Source organism: Labeo rohita, chromosome 3 (genome assembly GCF_022985175.1).
Source record: "Labeo rohita strain BAU-BD-2019 chromosome 3, IGBB_LRoh.1.0, whole genome shotgun sequence".
NCBI lineage: Eukaryota > Metazoa > Chordata > Actinopteri > Cypriniformes > Cyprinidae > Labeo > Labeo rohita.
The window spans coordinates 6,097,371-6,116,532 of record NC_066871.1 but is presented as its reverse complement, the minus strand read 5'-3'; the positions used below and the strand labels follow the sequence as shown (position 1 = coordinate 6,116,532).

General features: G+C 35.0%; 1 protein-coding gene across 1 annotated transcript in view; it reads right to left on the bottom strand.

Moving 5' to 3' along the window:
* Nucleotides 1–543: 543 nt before the first annotated feature.
* Nucleotides 544–19,162, bottom strand: part of ttyh2l (tweety homolog 2, like) — a 43,694-nt gene continuing 25,075 nt past the window's right edge. The window contains exons 4-14 of the mRNA XM_051106497.1: nt 18,720–18,940; nt 16,239–16,334; nt 14,136–14,208; nt 10,459–10,528; nt 9,319–9,374; nt 8,640–8,732; nt 8,459–8,551; nt 7,245–7,387; nt 6,983–7,159; nt 6,817–6,895; nt 544–1,803 (exon numbers count right to left, since the gene is read on the bottom strand). Coding sequence (XP_050962454.1) covers nt 1,723–1,803; nt 6,817–6,895; nt 6,983–7,159; nt 7,245–7,387; nt 8,459–8,551; nt 8,640–8,732; nt 9,319–9,374; nt 10,459–10,528; nt 14,136–14,208; nt 16,239–16,334; nt 18,720–18,940 — 1,182 coding nt within the window. The 3' untranslated portion in view covers nt 544–1,722. The remainder of the gene's footprint in view (nt 1,804–6,816; nt 6,896–6,982; nt 7,160–7,244; nt 7,388–8,458; nt 8,552–8,639; nt 8,733–9,318; nt 9,375–10,458; nt 10,529–14,135; nt 14,209–16,238; nt 16,335–18,719; nt 18,941–19,162) is intronic.

The following is a 19,162-nucleotide window of genomic DNA, read 5'->3' as shown; positions in this document are numbered from 1 at the left end:
ATTGCAGTTCTGAATTGTGAGATATAAACTCAGAATTGCGAGATATAAACTCAGGTTTATGGCATAAACTTGTAATTCTGAGAAAGAAAGTCTGAACTGCAAGATAAAAAAGTTGCAATTACAGTTTTTATATATATATATATATATATATATATATATATATATATATATATATATATATATATATAAATTACAATTCAGAGAAAAAAGTCAGAATTGTGGCATGTAAACCTGGGGAAAAAGGCTAATTTCAACTTTTTATCTCACAATTCTGAGGTTATATCTCACAAATCAGACTTTTTTTGCAGTTCTGAAAATTGTGAGATATAAACTCAGAATTGCAAGATATAAACAGAATTGTGAGTTTTTATTTTAAACTCGTTATTCAGAATAAAAGTCAAAATTCCAAGATATAAACTCACAATTATGAGAGGGGAAAAAAAAAATGTAAATTGTGAATTGCAATTATTTTTTAGCCTTTTTTAATTCCACGACGGCAGCAAGTTTCCATTACAGCATGGATTAAGAGTAATAAAAATCAACTTAGTAAAAATTATTTATTGAATCAAATGTCACAAAAACGTACTACATGAACAATAAAAAAACAGCACTTTTGAAATGTTATGACAAATAAAGACAATAACAGTGGTAGAATTCAACATGTATAACTAAACTAATTGTATCTTCTTTTACTCACTTGGATAATAAACAGCTGCCTGTCTGAACAGCGGTATTGTGAACCTCATTAACAATAATTTCTTTAGAAATGGCCGAGTCTATATACAGTACGTCAGTGGAATCACACAAAAGCGCTTAAACTAGAAAAATAGGCTTTGCCATCTCTGATCTAGCTTGAATACACAGGCATACAGACGAAGATACTTTAAGAAGCTTGAACCAAACAAACAACTAGTCCATCCGTGATTTCCATATCCAAATTGTTCATCCCCATATCCACCGTTGCACAAAATGATTAATATTTATCTTTGTTCTGTGCTGTCAGCCTCATAAATAAAGTCTGAAATGAACAGCAGACATATTTGACTGCTAGAATACAGACATTCATGAGGCAAAATCACATCACAGCGTAGAACTACAGTATATTTAAAGAGAGGCACCAACAAAACGCCTCATTCCTCATGCAAAACATCTTCTTTATAGCAGATCCACAGAAGCCCGTTCAATTGATAATTTCTCTCATACTATATCAGTGTCTATTTAGGCAGTACAAAAGTCAGAGAATATTAATTAAAGGCTCATAATGGAGCTCAAGGCCTTTGTGTGGTAAAATGCAACCGTTATTTCTTTTCTTTATCATTTTCTTTAGCTATTAATCATCATTTGCATGCCCTAAGCTGAAGTATTAATCAAAACTGTTTAAGATCTTTTCTGATTCTCGACGTCAGGCTGATCCAGTTTGCTGCTATCACAGAAAACAATTTATTTACGATCTGACGAGCCCCTGAAGAGAATAAGCGAATATTTACATGGTCAGAGCTCACCCATGAACCTCTGAGTTATCCTTTGCCTTTCTAGATGGGACTTTACCGTCTGGATGGGATGCCGTCTTCGAGTACTCCCTTTGATGCATTAAATATTTGTGCTTTAACATCCACAGGTGTCCTCCTTTGAGATGAGATGAGAGATCTCTATCTACTTGACCTATTAATGGAACACATCTCAAGATGCTGGAGACTCCATGAGGACGAGGAACCAGGAAAACTATATCTGGAAGTCTGTCCCAAAGTGTCTGATCTGGGCATCAGTCATAGACAGGTAGGTGGTCCTCATGCTGGGTGAATACTGCGGTGGGTAAAGAAAGAATGAAGAAAGAGACATTAATAGTACTTGACATTAGATACTGGCGTGTGTCAAAACCACAGTCAAAAAGCCCTCAAGCCCCGTTCACAAACACATACAGAGATCTGCACTGAGAAAAATCACTCATTTTCAATGAGAGTTGATGCTGTGAGGCGAAATAAGGTAAAGCAGTCTTTTTTTAATGTGGTGTTGGCGTGGCCAGTTCCTTAATGCAAATGAGGAGCGATGCAGTCACTACAATTAGAAATGAAGACATCGTCGCACCGGAACTGTTTCATGTCAGATACTTTAAGTTATTTAACTTTATAAATGAACAGCAAATAAAGTCACAATTACAAAGCTGTAAGTTTCAAAGTTCATCAAGGCTTCTGAAAAAAGAATTTTGAAATATAAAGTCAGAATTTTGAGACAAACTTGCAGTTTTGAACTTTTTTCTCAGAATTGCGTGATATAGACTCAAAGTTGTGAGTTATAAAGTCAGTGCTGAGTGATATAAACTCTCAGTTCCGAGAAAGTTGCAATTCTGAGAAATAAAGTCAGAAACGCAAGATATAAACTCCCAATTCGGACTTTTTTTCCTCAGAATTTCTCTCAGTTCTGACTTTATAACACGCAAGTGTGAGTTATTAAGTCAGAACTGTGAGATATAAACTGTAAAATATAAACTGTAAAATATTTTTCCCCCTCAGAATTGGACTTCATAAGTTTATATCTAACAATTATAAAAAAAATAAAAAATAAAAAAATTAAAAAAGACAAAATTGACAGAATGAAAGTCAGAATTGCAAGATACAAACTCATTTGTGAGAATAAAGTCCGAACTGGGAGTTCTGACTTAATTACTCAGATTTACGAGTTTATACCTGACTTTATAAGGCATAATTGCGAGTTTATTTCTCACAATTCTGAGATAAAAAAGAAGAAATTGAGAGAATATGAGTCAGAATTGAGAGAAAAAAGTCAGAATTACAAGAAAAAAAGTCAGAATTGTGAGATACAAACTTTTGCAAGTAAAAAAGTCAGCATTGGGAGTTATCATCTCACAATTCTAAAAAAAAAAAAAAAAGGTAAAACTTAAGAGAAAAAAGTCAGAATTGCAAGAAAAAAGAATGACAAGATATAAACGCACATTTGCGAGATAAAGACTCATTTGCAAGGAAAAAGAAATGTGAGTTTTATCTCAATTCTGACTTCATTTCTCAGAGTTACAAGTTTTTATCTCACAATTCTGACTTTATAACTCGCAATTGCAAGTTTGTATCTCACAACTGAGAAAAAAAAAGGCAGAATTGAAATAAAGGTCAGAATTGAGAGGAAAAAAAGTCAGAATTGTGAAAAGTCTGAATTGGGAGCTTCTTGCAATTATGACTTTATAACTTGCTATTGTAAGTTTTATCTCATAATTATGAAAAAACTCAGAATTGAGAGAAAAAAAAAGTCAGAATTGTGAGAAGAAAGGTCAGAATTGAGAGAAAAAAAAATAAGAATTGAAAAAGCCAGAATTGTCAGGAAAAAGTCAGAATTGCGAGATACTCATATTTGCGAGAAAAGATACCATTAGAAATTATACCATTAGAATTATACCATTAGAAATAAAGACATTTTTGGACCTAAACTAAATTTTTGGTTCCTGTCACATACTGTATAAGTTACTTAACCTTACAAATGAAGTACACATGAACGGCAAAAAAAGTCGCAATTACAAAGCCGTAATTTTCCAAGGCTTTTTCTCTCGCAATTCTGACTTAATTTCTCAGAATTACTAGTTTTTATCTCACAATTCTGACATCATAACTCGCAATTCCGAGTTTGTATCTCACAACTGTGAGAAAAAAGTCGCAATTTTGAGATCTTATTTGAGATTTTATTTATTTATTTTTTTTGTGGCAGAAATGGACTTCCATAGACATTTATTTAATTAAAAAAAAAACAGCAACGGTAATATTGTTAATTATTATTACAATTTAAAATAATGGTTTTCTTTTTTATTTTACTTCAAATTATAACTTTAATAATAATTTCTGTGATGCAAAGCTGAATTTTCAGTACTCCAGTCTTTATTATATATATATATAAACACATGCCCACCTTTATGTATTTTTTTATAGTAAATAAAGAAAGTACAGAACCATTTTGCCTTGACCAAAGTGACTTGAACACGAAAACACTAACTTCCCAGGAGGACCTGAAATCACTGTGGATGTCGGCAAGATGGAGGAGTTATTGTGAGCAGTTTCACTGCCCTGTGTGATTAGTTTCTGCCCAATGTACTGGAAATAATAATAAAAAAGTAATGCCTGGACAACTCTGTAAATAAAATCACTGTATGTGTGAACAGGACTTCAGGTGAGGAAAAAAAGTGAGTTAAAAATACTGATGAAATTTGGCAAAAACTACTCCGTGCTCTTACATTTCAAAGGGATGTACAGAATGTTTATGGAGTGGGTGATGATATCCTCAGAGGAAGGAACTGAGGACAAAGAGGGCAAAGGCATGATGAAGGGAGGCAGAACCATTGCAGGGGGACAGGGGTGCACTTACTGTTTCTAAATGTCTGAGGATATAACTTCAAATGTGATAAAAGACAGGAAAAGAAGTCAATTAGCTGTGAAATATCATTGTGAGAATACAGAGTCTTGACAGTTAAAAATGAAGCTGGGAATCGGTTCATTAGACAGAAGACTGTCCTGTGATGAGTTTTACGCCTTCTGCAATGCATCAACCAACACGACTCACTAGATGATCCTCTCAATTACACCCTTTCACTTATAATTCATCTTAGAGCTCACAATCTGCACAAGCCTGATGGACAATTTGGGTTTGAATTCAATCAAGACAGGACTGTTTTTAATTAATTTTCATTAATAATTTAGTATTAATAATTAATAGTAATTTCTCCTTATTCCCTTTATAACTGCAGGGATATTCAACCAATAAAGGAAACAACAGGGGGCAGTAATGCTCCATGTCTACTTTCAGCTTCAGTTCTCATGATCTTAAACACCACAAGCACACAAAGCAGCCTTGAACACAGCTTACATTAATGATATCATTCTCCAGAATTAAGAATTATGATGAATATGGACTATACCGTTCAAATGTTTGGGGTCGGTAAGATTAGAAAAGTTTTTGAAAGTAGTCTCTTATGCTCACCAAGGCTGCATGTATGTGATCAAAAATACCATGTAAACAGTACAATTCTGAAATATTATTACACTTTAAAATGTCTGTTCTCCAGTTGAATATATTTTAAAATGTAATTTATTTTTGTGATGCAAAACTGAATTTTCAGCATCATTACTACAGTCTTCAGTGTCACGTGATCCTTCAGAAATCATTCTATATGCTGATTTGCTGCTCAAGAAACATTTATTACTACTATTAATGTTGAAAACAGTACTTGCTGAATAAAAGTATTAATTAAAAAAAGAATAACTGACTGAAAATGTAATATTTCTATGGTCTTCAGAGAAAGTAAGTCATACTGGTTTGTAATGTTGCTAGAAAAAAAATCAGCAACCATCAAACATCAAACAAATATTTGAAAAACTATTTCAGCAAAATCTAAGTCAAATGGTGCAACCAACATGCCAAAAAAGCCCTTATGCCAAAGTAATCACAAATCTCTTAATTAAATATTCTTTTTTATATAAAAACAAGGTTAGTTATAAAGGTTGTAAAATGTCATGTGGTGCAACTCAACAGCAACAAAAAAAATATGAACTGAGAATTAGTATAGATAGACATATTTGAATAGTTGAAGATTAGTGATCATTAAAAGAATAACTGACTCAAAATTAAATATTTCTATGGCCTGCAGAAGAAAGTAAGTCATACTGGTTTGTAATGTTGCTAAAAAAAAAAAAATCAGCCACAACCAAACAACAAATATTTGAAAACATTTTTCATCAAATTCTAAGTCAAGTGGTGCAACCAACATGCCAAAAAAAGCCCTTAGGCCAAAGTCATCATAAATCTCTTCATTAAATATTCTGACCTTTTTATATAAAAAACTAGATTAGCTATAAAGGTTGTAAAATGTCACATGGTGCAACTCAACAAAAAAAAAATGTATGAATTGAGAATAGTAGCATAGATATTGAGATATTTGAATAGTTGAGGATTAGTGATCATTAAAAGAATAACTGACTGAAAATTAAATATTTTTTTTATGGTCTGCAGAGGAAGTAAGTCATACGGGTTTGTAATGTTGCTAAAAAAAAAAAAAAAATCAGCCACAACCAAACAACAAATATTTGAAAACACTTTTCCAGCAAAATCTAAGTCAAGTGTTGCAACCAACATGCCAAAAAACGCCCTTAGGCCAAAGTCATCATAAATCTCTTCATTAAATATTCTGACCTTTTTATGTAAAAAAGAAAAAAACAAGGCTAATTATAAAGGTTGTAAAAAGTCATGTGGTGCAACTCAACCAAAAAATTACGTATGAATTGAGAATTAGTATAGATATTGACATATTTGAATAGTTGAGGATTAGTGATCATTAAAAGAATAACTGACTGAAAATTAAATACTTCTATGGTCTGCAGAGGAAGTAAGTCATACTGGTTTGTAATGTTGCTAAAAAATTTGCAACCATCAAACATCAAACAAATATTTGAAAAACTGTTTCAGCAAAATCTAAGTCAAGTGGTGCAACCAACATGCCAAAAAAAAGCCCTTAGGCCAAAGTCATCATAAATCTCTTCATTAAATATTCTGACCTTTTTATATAAAAAAACAAGATTAGCTATAAAGGTTGTAAAATGTCACGTGGTGCAACTCAACAAAGAAAATGTATGAATTGAGAATTAGTATAGATATTGAGATATTTGAATAGTTGAGGATTAGTGATCATTAAAAGAACTGAGCAAAAATTAATACTTCTATGGTCTGCAGAAGAAAGTAAGTCATACTGGTTTGTAATGTTGCTAAAAATCAGTAACAACCATCAAACATACAGAAATGTAGTATGGAAGATTGAAATCAAAATACCGATGGTGGTGGTGAACCGCTCCCAATCAACGGGACGTTTTCATAGCGAGGATTTCTTTCAAATAGCATGGATTGGTTCCTGCAGGAGAGGAAGAAAGATAAGTGGGTCAGCATGAGACAAAACAACAGCTCTCACACACACACACACACACTCTCACATACTCACATGTACTCTGGTGTACTGGACGTGGCCTGCAGCGGAGGATGCAGACTCGTCTGGCTGCCCATGCTGCTGCTGTAGCTGCAGAAACTGTGAACTTGAGCTCGGGCGGGGTTATACGGCGTGATGCGTCTCGACGGGTTAAAGGGGTCCTCCTCATCGATATCATCATAATCCCTCTCCCTGAAGACAACCAATCACACGTCAGCTACACTGATGGTCTCAGTTGGCATGCAGTACAATAAAACAATAGGAAGGTGGATGGTACCTGATGGCAATGAGGGTCCAGGCACGTGGTACGGCACACAGCAGGACACAGAAGGCACAGGCTGCCAGCAGAGAGAACAGGCAGAGATACAGGAGCCCCTCCACGCCGTCATAGCAAACACCCAGCAGAGCCTCCAGATAGTCCTGCAGGATCAGAGCACTGTTAGATCAACATGTTTCTAATTAGTTTTTACGTAGTTTAAGGTAATTATTTATTATTATTCATTAGAGGAAAAAAGACTTCACTGCTTATTAGTATTTGAAAAACTTTTGCTTGCAAAATTGAAGTTAAGTGGTGCAACCAACTTGCAGAAAAAAAACAAAACAGAGACCACTATGCCAAAGTAATCTTAAGACGATTACATGCATTTAGGGTGTAAGGAAAATTATGACTTTATAATACTTTATTTAAACGGTTACACCGCATGACATTTTAAGAGACATTAAATGTAATATTTTGTTAGAGATGGCAAAAAGGTTTTTAAAAACCACATGAAACCAACATATACAAACAATATACAAACAGCAAAAATATTTGAAAAACTTTGTCAGCAAAATCTAAGTCAAGTGGTGCAACCAACATGCCAAAAAAGCCCTTATGCCAAAGTCATCATCTTCAGTCTTCATTAAATATTCTGACCTTTTTTCTGAAAAATCAAGGTTAGTTTTCGAGGTTATTAAATGTCATGTGGTACAACTCAACCAAAAAAATTAGTATAGATATTGAGATATTTGTAAAATAAATAAATAAAATGAATTGGACAAAAAATAAATAAATAAATAAAAATAAATTGAAAATAATATATACTTCCATGCATTTTAAATGTATGGATTTATTTATGTAATTTTTGATGGTATTTTGACCAAAATAGTTATGTCTTAATTAAGAATAAGATATTTGTAAAATAAATAAATAAATAAATAAATAGGAATATACTTGATGTAAAATCAAGGTTAATTGAGGTTATAAAATGTTATGTGTAGCAACTCCAAAAAAAAAAAAATCCTATTATATATATATATATATATATATGAAAATGGCATAAAAGCATTTATTTAAATAGCATTTTATTTTTTTAAAAAAAGGTTTTTATTGTAGACAGTTTTGAGTAAAAAAATTAAAAAACAGTGAACAAGATTGGCGATAGATAGAAGTTTGACTATCTGAGACTGACAAACTGTTAAAATATACTTTGAATTACAAATGTAACTCACTTTATGCAGACTACGGCAGTCCATCAAGGCGGTAAGCTGGTGCAGATTGAACTCTGAGGAGTTCAAGATCCGCTGAATGCCTAGAAGATCTTTCTGAAATAATTCAAATTGGGAAATGAATGTTTGGAGAAAAGGAGGTACAGAATGTGACGCAGAACCCTTTTTTGAAGGGCACTCTCACCTCTGCGGTGGGAAACACAGCGACAGCAAACTGCAGCAAACCTTGCACCTGTATCTGCATGGTGGTCAGAGACCTCTGGAAGATGGTCAAAGACTGCAATACAGAAACAACAGCAAATCATGTGCAGTCCTAAAGCAGTCGATCCACTGACCTAATTAATTCCTACACAGACATGCCATAGGTTCCGTCTTCTGTTAATGCAATGACTACAAGGTCATTAATCCCTGCTGATGATATGTATTTACACCTAGATTTATAGTTATTAAGGTTTTAAATTCGTTTAATGGTTACATCTGTCTTATACATCTGCTTTACGACTTTTCCCCAGAACATTTACTTTAATAGATCATCCAAAACAGCAGCTTAACCAGCACAGAATAATGTCTAAATCAGTGGAAAAGCTTTCACAGGATTCCCACAGGCAATGCGAGAAAGCCAGACAAATCTAATTATCCCAAAACTACAGACAAAAGAGACCCCCTTTGATCAAAGTTTATTTTCATATCGCCTATTCATAATTTAATTAGCCACGCAGATTTTTTTTACAGAAACATTATAATGGCTTTAACATGGGTATTTGCCTCAATTAGAAGTCAAATGAATCTGTAAGCTTCGTTAATTGCTTGTGTCAGGAGTTCAGGAAGGGAATTGAGCGCTGACGTGCCGGGGAATCGTTTACCTGCTGGAACGGATTGGGAAGACTCTGACTGCAATATAGGTAATAGTGCACTATATCTGCAGGGGATACAGAAACACAGTGAACATTCAAATGCTTACAGTCTGAACCATTAAATGGAAATGAACTGGGTCGTTTGGAAATGAACATTAATCATAAACACATTTATTTTTACCCTAAAATAAAATTTGCTAAAAATTTACTCACCCTCAGGCCTCAGATTCACCAGTGGACCCTCTGCAGTGAAAGGGTGCCGTCACAATGAGGCTAAAAAACATCACCGCTGTGTGTTTGTAAGAAACAAATTCATCAAGACATTTTTAACTTTAAACCGCTATTTCGGGATAAAGTACGAGTCTTCTATTCATAATATTGCTTCTTCCATAGAAAAACTTGTCTGACAAATATGTGACCCTGAACCACAAAACCAGTCATAAGCGTCAATTTTTAAAAAATAAAAGCTGAATAAATACGTTTTCCATTGATGTATGATTTGTTATGGCCCAAAATACAACTATTTGAAAATCTGGAATCTGAGGGTGAAAAAATCCCAAATGAAGTTCTTAGCAATGCATATTACTAAACAAATATTAAGTTTTGATATATTTACAGTAGTAAATTTACAAAATATCTTTATGGAACATGATGTTTACTTAATATCCTAATGGTTTATGGCATAAAAAAAAAAAAAAAAAAAATCAATAATTTTGACCCATACAATGTATTGTTGGCTACTGCTACAATTATACTTGTGCAAAACAGTCTAAAACGGTATTAAACAAATATGTTGGTGGATTTTGATGGAGTACTTTTTGTTGGTGGACCTTTCACTGGAGGAAGCATTATTATGAATTATGGACTCGTATTTTTTAAACTAAGGTTAAACGCCTTAATAATAGATTTGGTTCTTACAAACACGGAGCTTGTCGCCTTCACAAGATGTTAATTGATGAACTTGAGTCGTGTGAATTACTTGTGGATTACTGTGACGTTTTTATCAGCTCTCATTCTGACGGCACCCATTCACTGCAGAGGATCCATTGTTGAGCAAGTGATGCGATGCTACAGTAAATTTCTCCAAATCTGTTCTCACGATGAAACAAAATCATCTGGTTTATGCAAAAAAGATGAAATATTACTCACCTGCACTTAAGGAGTCTTTGGTTTGATTAGCAATGAATTTGTCAGGAGACACACAAAAGTCACTGGTGCCCTAGAACAGGGCAAACAAGAAGCTCACAATTACAATTCTGCAGAACTGGTTTTAAACAAAAGAAAGCCATTGAAAGCCACATTGCATTTGGTGGATGATGTTGCAGTGTTCACACATATTGGATTATGGTGTTTGTATCAAAAGGTGACAGGGTTTTGAAGACCTTTCCTGAAAGTCAGGACCATACAAGGTCAGACAGGGGCTAATCCTATTGCGGAGATCTGTGGATTGCCTGGCTTAAGTTAGTGGGCGTCAGCGACAAGAACAGACAGTATGAACCGTCACCTGAGAAAACTGAAAAAAGATCAAAGAAACTTGAAACTTTCTTGAGGGAAAGTATCATGAACACTGTTTCTAATTAAATGTTGTGTGCTGATAATCTTCTCTGATAATCTCATCCAGATCTGAATGCATTCAGATTTAAAACTGCATGGCAAAACCAACCAGATTTTATTTTCAACACTAGGCCTAAGGATCCCACTGGGATTGAATTAGGTGAAGCTAGGGGTGAGTTTAGGACGACTATTTGCTGGACCAGAATGTGGTTTCAGGACCAACATAAAATGCATCCAACTGGGAAAAACCAAGGTCATTGGTGTTTATTTTAGATTTTACATATATTTCAGACCACATGCCACGGTGTGACCACTCAAGTAATCATTGGAAAAATCAGTAAATCAATTAACCCCGTCACCATCCCAAATACGGGACACCTACTTTTACATCACCATATTACAAACCTAATCTAATCATGACAAAATATATATTGTTGGAAAGGTCTAAGATTCCTAAATAGATGTTTTACAAATTATGTAGGAAAAATGAAAGAGATTAATTTATGACAAGAGTGCACCTCAAAAATCATAACAGGATTTCTGACCTTTGTCACAAAAAGACTTCCTTTGTTGCCTTTTTCCCTATCACGCTTTAGATATCATAATAAATTATGTATCAGTTGAAAACTTAAAATCTCAAAATGAATCCTTTGAAAACCATTTTAAAATCAGACATTGCATTAACATTGCAAAAAATGTACCTTAAAATCATATTACAAAATGTCTTTGTTAATGAATTATAACAATTTAAGTTTGAATAGTGCATTTTCATTTCTATGTTCAAAAATGGAAGTGACAGTTGTTTAAGAAATCAATTATAAAAAGTGAGAAATCAAACAAATCCACTAGATAGTGTCTAAAATGTCAAAAACTGTCTAGACAAAGTCTAAAAAATTGTTGATTACAAAGTGATTTAGAAGTGTATTTTTATTATTCTATTGCTTATCAATTAAAGATTTTTTTTTGATTGTGAAACTTCTAGGGCGGCCCTCAACTAAAGATTTTTCTGGTCGACTAATATTCATTTTAAGCATTTGTCGACTTTTAGTCGCATGTTTATTATAAAATCATATAAATCATAATTATAAGCCTTTAAATGCATGCACAATTAAAAAAATAAAATACAAAAAAGCGCACACAAAAAGCTTGCCGCAGCACACATGCAGATATAATAATAATTTTGAATATGTCAGGGAAAAACAGCAAGAAGACTGCATTAATGTTTTAATAATTTATTGATTAACTAGTGCTTTCTTAGTTTTTGGCTTAAGCGATGAAGTCGGCGACACTGACTCGTCATCTCCACACCTGTGATGTGCCTGTGCATGTTTCATGCTCCATACGGATTACAAAATCTGAGAATATATGTCTTCTATTTGAATCGGTTTATTTAAAAGTAGACATTTCATTCTTGATAGATATACTTTTCACATCTCTAAGGCAAGTATACATGGAGTTTCAAAGTTTCGTGCTCAAGTTCAAGGAGACAGAGACGGCAGAAAGTGCGTCCTGTTTGCATTCATTATTTTACAAAAGGACAACATCTCGTTGTTATTGTGAGTGCACACAAATAAACGTCTTTACAGATTCGAAAAATGATTACTTTTTTCGGTATGACCAAAAATGACTGAGTATTCTAAGAGCAAGTGAGCACACCGGCGTCTCGATTTGTCATGCAGTAAGCGCGCTACTATTCAGCTTCCACACTCCGAACACACAGAATAGCGCACATTTTTCTATGTTAACATTAGATTGAGCAGCCATGTAAAGCTGCTACTACGTACATATTACTACTTACATACTACTTGCGGTTAATCGACTATTAGGGGGCAGCTCTATATAATTTCAGATTATTTCATTTACTTATCAACAGAATTCTGAATTATAATCATTAAATTGATTTATTGACTCCTCCACTATTTTTTTTTTCCTACAACTAAACATGTTCCTAGTTCCTGCGGTGCGAACAAGCCAAAAAGCAAGAACTTCCGCCATTAGTTCTAGGAACTATGAAATGATTCCTACGGTATGAAAGCCCCTATAGGGTCTCAAAAATAAATTTTCTCTAAATAATAAAAAAGAGGTAAAGATGCAGGTGTGAGAGTCACACATTCCTGCAAGGCTTCTTTCCACTCTCTCCTACAATCAGTAGCAAGAGGGAATCGATGTTGTCAGGCACTGCTGGACTAATCCACTTTACTGCAGGGCCTGACCTCTGCTCTGACCCCTCATTGATCAGTCTTAAGTTCTGTTCCCAAGACATCATGACTGTAGCGCCAACTGTGACTCTAATCACTGTCATGTTCACTGTAGAGCTCAGGTCTGCCTCATAATGTGTAGCTCCTCAAACACTAGAGCTAAAATGTCATTAAGCCAATTCACTGATACTGTACCCCATTTTTTCACTGAAACTAGAGATATTCATAAGTAAAGATTACAGTTTCTGTTCCAACTCTAGTTAGAATGGCAAAATAAACAGACTTGAGGAAGGAAGGAAATCATCCCATTTTTTTCGTGGTTTACATCAAAGACTCTGCATCCAATCAAACGCTACAATATTTTAAATTAATTTGTCTGTAAGGAGAAACTAGTCTAATTAGACTGATTCAGGTCACTGATTCATAAAATAGGGATTCAGGAAAGAAACAACCACTAAACTTTGTTCAGAATCAAAATGTCATTTCGTTGTAGGTTTTTGTTGGTGATGTTGAGTCTCAAATGTAAGTTACTTAATATTAATGTTTTGTTTATTGAATTGTATACAATTAATTATCACTCAGTTGTAGCAGGTAGCACTCCTAGGTGTACGGTACTGAAAACCCAATTACTGTATTACAATCAAGACTAAATATATCTTCAGAATGATCGATACAGTTTGCTCTCTTTATTATTATGCATGCAGATGCCGAGATGAAGACGGAGGCGAGACATGAGACAGAGTAAATTGGCCTGTTTAGTGACACGGAGAGAGCGGCTGTTTACATGTGTTAAGCCAGCGGACTGTCTAATTTAAATGACCAGGGCTTTGTAATCAGCTTTGCAAACTGGCATGCACCACGAGACACATAAACGCAGTCACTGAACCCTGATAATCTCCTAAGAGTTTCACACAGATCACGTCCCCTCTACCCCTACATTTACAAATATTCACATTGTTTTTTGTTTTTTTTAAATCCAGGACAGTGTTAGTGAATGAAATAATTCACATAGTCACTGGACAGCAATCAAAGAGGGTTTAAAGTGAGCAGTCATGTGAAAACACAGTAACTTACCACAGCTGTGGCTGTGCCTGCTCCTAATGACGCCCAACTCATGATCAGGGTGAGTACGCCACACACCATAATACTGCAATGAGAAGAAGAGAGGAAATACCAGTGAGTTGTGAGGTCAAAAATGAAAATGAACACTACTGTGCAAAAGTTTGGGTCAGTAAAATGTTTTGAAAGATGTCTATTATGTTGATTCGCTGGTCCAGAACCATTTCTTATTCTTAGCATTGTTGAAAACAGTGGTGCTGTTTTATATATTTGTGTGCAAACCATAATGCATTTTTTTCACGATTCTTAGAAGAATAGTATAAATACGGTTTCCGTCACTGAATAAAAAAAAAAAAGAAAAAAAAAAAAAAAGCTTACTGTGAATTTTTAATCTCACAATTCCAACATTTTTTTAACAGAATTGAACAGAAAAGTAAAAAAAAAAGGCAGAATTGTGAGATATAAACTTGCGATTCTGAGTTATAAAGTCCAATTTTTCAATTTTGAGGGGAAAAAAGACTGATATGTTAGTTTAGAACAGTTCTGAGAATAGTCTAAATTGTGCTCTGAACTGCAAGTTTATTTCTCAGAAATCCTAGTTTATTTCTTAGAATTGCGAGTTTATCAGAATTGCGAATTTATTTTTCAGAATGGCGCGTTTATTTCTCAGAATTGTGATTTCTTTCCTTTTTTCTTTTTTTTTTAGAATTCCCACTATTTCTCAGAATTCCTAGTTTATTTCTTAGAATTGCTAACTTACTTCTCAGAATTCCGAGTTTATTTCTCAGAATTGCCAGTTTATTTTTTAGAATCCCCACTTTATTTCTCAGAATCCCCAGGTTATTTCTTAGAATTGCACGTTTATTTCTTAGAATTGTAAGTTTATTTCTTAGAATTGTGAGTTAATTTCTTAGAATTGCACATTTATTTCATATAATTATGAGTTTATTGCTCAGAATAACAAGTTTATTTCTCAGAATTGTGAGTTTATTTCTCAGAACTGCCAGTTTATTTCTCAGAATTGTGAGTTTATTTATCAGAATTGTATGTTTATTTATCAGAATTGATGATTATACTTTATACGTAAAAACACATACATTGCCAATAAGTTTGTGAAAGAGCATTCTGTTTTAAATATGAGTGCATACATCTTCAAAAAAATTGTGTACATCTAAATCAGTATTTCATGCAGAATTCCACCAACCTGATTTTTTTAATGATTAAAACACCATTTATTACAAATAAATTTTGTTAATGTGTAAATGAATATCAACTAAACTTCCAGTTAGTAAGTAAATGTTGTTGATGTTACTTCAAATAGCTGCTCATTAAATAAATCATTACGTACTGAATGATTCAAAACAACTCTTTTGACAAAATAATTAAAAGAACCTTCTCTTAAGAATAATTTGTTGGGGGATTACATTTTACACTTTAGTAAGAAGCACATGAATGAGGATGCAAAGTGATCAAAGCCATGAGCATGTGAGTGATCACATGAGCAAATAGGAAGTCAAAAGGAGACAGAGATGAATGGGGTAAACGGCTCCCTGGTGGCCATGGAAAATGGAGCCGTGGTTTCCTCAAACAGCCTTTCTCGTCTGAGGATGGTCTTAAAAGCACCAATAAAGCGGATTGGAAGCACGTAATAATTAGTTAAGGGCGAGCACATGCTCGCGCGGGCAGAGAGATCAATAAGCATTAGCGGGGTAAGTGGGGATGGATCTAAAGCAGCTTCCAATAAGGCAAACGGAGAGAGACACAGAGGATTGAGATGAGAGGAAATGTAGGGCTCGCTGGCGACTGGCTAAGCACTGCACTCGATGCACTCAGACTCATTCCACAGAGCTCTGTTTATGTCAGAGGCTGCATTATTTTACAGCGCATTTAAGCTAGCAAGAATAAACAACTTCACAACACTATACAAACAATTAAAAACAGGAAAGGATTATATACAAGATGAAATACAGAAATACAGGTAATATGGTAATATATTGCCTCCTATTTCCATACTGAAATCAAATGGCTTTATGATAACAAAAATGGGTCAAACCTCCCTTCTGTGAAGGGAAAATCAAAAGCCAGATGTCTAACCATAGATATTTAGAGCACACTTACACTGTGAGCAGCCATCGAGATTGCTTTGCCAATCCCAGACATGCTATGAGACAAATGACCAGGTCCAAAATCAGAAGCAGCAGGTATGTTAACCATCTGAAATACAGCAAACGAAACATGAGAGCAGAAATAAGTGTATGTTATATATATATTCATATATATTTTCAAAAATGTGATTAATTAAACTGTATGTCACTTCATTTGACTTCTTTTTTAATCAGTTCATCTACTATGTGATTTAGATGTGTGGAAGCACATTGTCAGCAGGTCTCTAAGTAGTTTAAAAGTGGGTGTTTAAAGCACTCAAATTATTCCTCCATCTTCAGTTGTACGTTTCCCACCCATATGATTAATAATTGAACAGACCAAATACACATAAGAATTTGAGCTCCAGCCTAGTATATGAGAACAGACAATCTGCCAAACAACTCACTCTGAGAAGGTGTTACTTCCAGTAATCACACATACAGTTTGAGCATTTAAAGCGATAGTTCATTCAAAAAAATTGTCATTAATTACTCATCCTCATGTCGTTCCAAACCTGACCTTCGTTCATCTTCGAAAGACATTTTTGATGAAATCGGATAGCTTTCTGACCCTGCACAGACAGCAACGCAACTACCATGTTAAAGCCCCAGAAAGGTAGTAAGGACATTGTTAAAACGTTGAAAAACATTGTCTTATGGTATGGAATGACATGAAGGTCAGGGGAGAGAGTAATTAGTGGCAGAATTTTCATTTTTGGGTAAACTACTTCTTTAAAACTTGCTTTGTTGTACTGTATGAATGCATACATTTCAATAAAACATTCATAAAATGACCTAATTAGTATAACACTGTTTTTTAACTAATGCTAGAGCATTGAAACCACATGTAAAAACAGGTGTTTTACTGTATTTTCTGTACTGCATCGATTCAAGGTCTACACGGTCCGGTGTGCTATTGGAATGCCTGGCAAGCCACAATCCGATCAGTAATCCTACACCATAAAGACTGAAAAATGCCCACACATCTTGAGACAGAAAAGGGGAGAGAGAGGGAGAGAAATATATTGAGACAAAGGTGTATGATAAATCAAGAGAGGGAGTCCAGAGCTTGGGCGATTAGATTTGCTTATGAGTAATGGAGGAAGAGATGTTTGACCGGTGCTGCTCAATAGCACAGTCCTTTAGCTGCTTGAAACACTAGCTACTCGTCAATACATGCACTGCAAGTTCATAACGTGCAGGTCTACAAATGGAAATGTAATCTTCTTGGAGGGCATACAAATCAATTTAACAAGACTAACAGCTCCAAAAGGGCACAAGTAACTTAGTCCACATGAGATTCAGCAGTAGTGCCAGTAAAGATAAACAAGTAGGCCAAAGCTGGCACTTTAAGGCAGTGCCCTATTAAAAACAACTTGATTTTGGTAGGGGCAGTAGGGTAAGAGGGGGCAGGGCAACATGTTTGAGAAGTAGGGCCATAATTACGAAATGCAGAGTGAGTGTTTAAGAAATGGGGACATATATTTAAGGAGTAGGCCGAGAAGTTTGAAAACTAGGGTCACATGTTTAAGGAGTGAGGCAAAAAGTCTTTTTTTTTTTTTTTAAATAGGCTCAAATATTTGAGAGTAGGGTCAAAAGTCTGAAAATATAGAAGATCAGAAATCTAGAAAATAGGGTAAAATCTTTGCAGAATAGGGCCAGAAGTTTAAAATATTAAAACAAAGTTTACAAAAATGTGGTCTGCATGTTTGAGGAATAGGGTCAGAAGTTTGGAAAATAGGGTCACATGTTTGAGGAGAAGGGTCAGAAGTTTGGAAAATAGAGCACATGTTTGAGGAATAGGGTCAGAAGTTTGGAAAATAGGGTTACATGTTTAAGAAGTAGGGTCAAAAGCTTGAAAATAGGGTCACATGTTTGAGGAATAGGGTCAAAATTTTCGAAAATAGGGTCATTTTCACACATTTGAAGAAAAGGGTCAGAAATTTAAAAAATAGGGTTACATGTTTAAGGAGTAGGGTCAGAAGTTTGGAAAATAGGGTCACACGTTTGAGGAATAGGGTCAGAAGATTGGAAAATAGGGTCACATGTTTGAGGAATAGGGTCAAAATTTTCGAAAATAGGGTCACATGTTTAAGAAGTAGGGTCAGTAGTTTGGAAAATAGGCTCACATGTTTGAGCAGCAGGGTAAAAAGTTTAAAAACAGGGTCACATATTTGGGAAGAAGGGTGAGAAGTTTGAGGGGTAGAACTAGATGTTTAAAAAGAATTGGGTCACACGTTTTGAGAAGTAGAGTCAGAAGTCTGAAAATGAGGGTCACATGATTGAGGAACAGGGGCTTTAGACATTTCTGAACCGCGTTTACATTAGCGCTCTCTAGAGTACATGGAGCCGTCCTGTCTCTGGCCTCTGATGAGACATAGTACAGTGTTGCCAAACTGCTTTCAAAGAGTGAATAAATAAGCTACCATTACCCCACCAGCCCAAGGCAGCTTACCTGTAGTACTCTATAAATGAAGTTCTATCCGCGATGGCTGCCAAATCCACTTGCACCTTCCTTGTGTCTGGCATGGCTGTCAGCTGCTGGATAATGTTGTCGGCCATCTGCTGCATGAAGCGCAAGATTTGGGTGTAGTCTCCCCGTGGAGAAAATATCTCATCCAACCGCTCCAGGTGTTCTTTCAGCCCGACCTGCATGCTACCCAACGAGTTTCCCACCTGACAGCAGAGTCAAGAAAAATGCTGATCACCATTAGAAGGCTAATAGTGGCGCTCGGGCCCACTGGCGTGGAGACGAATGGCTGTTTCCAATGAATTCTCTACAGGAGCAAGAGGCGTGCACAGGGGATGACAAGATTGCCAGAGAAGTAAAGTAAGTGGTGAGAGTGACAAAAATTGAAGAAATTCCTATAGCAAAATTAAAGAATACAACAACATCCT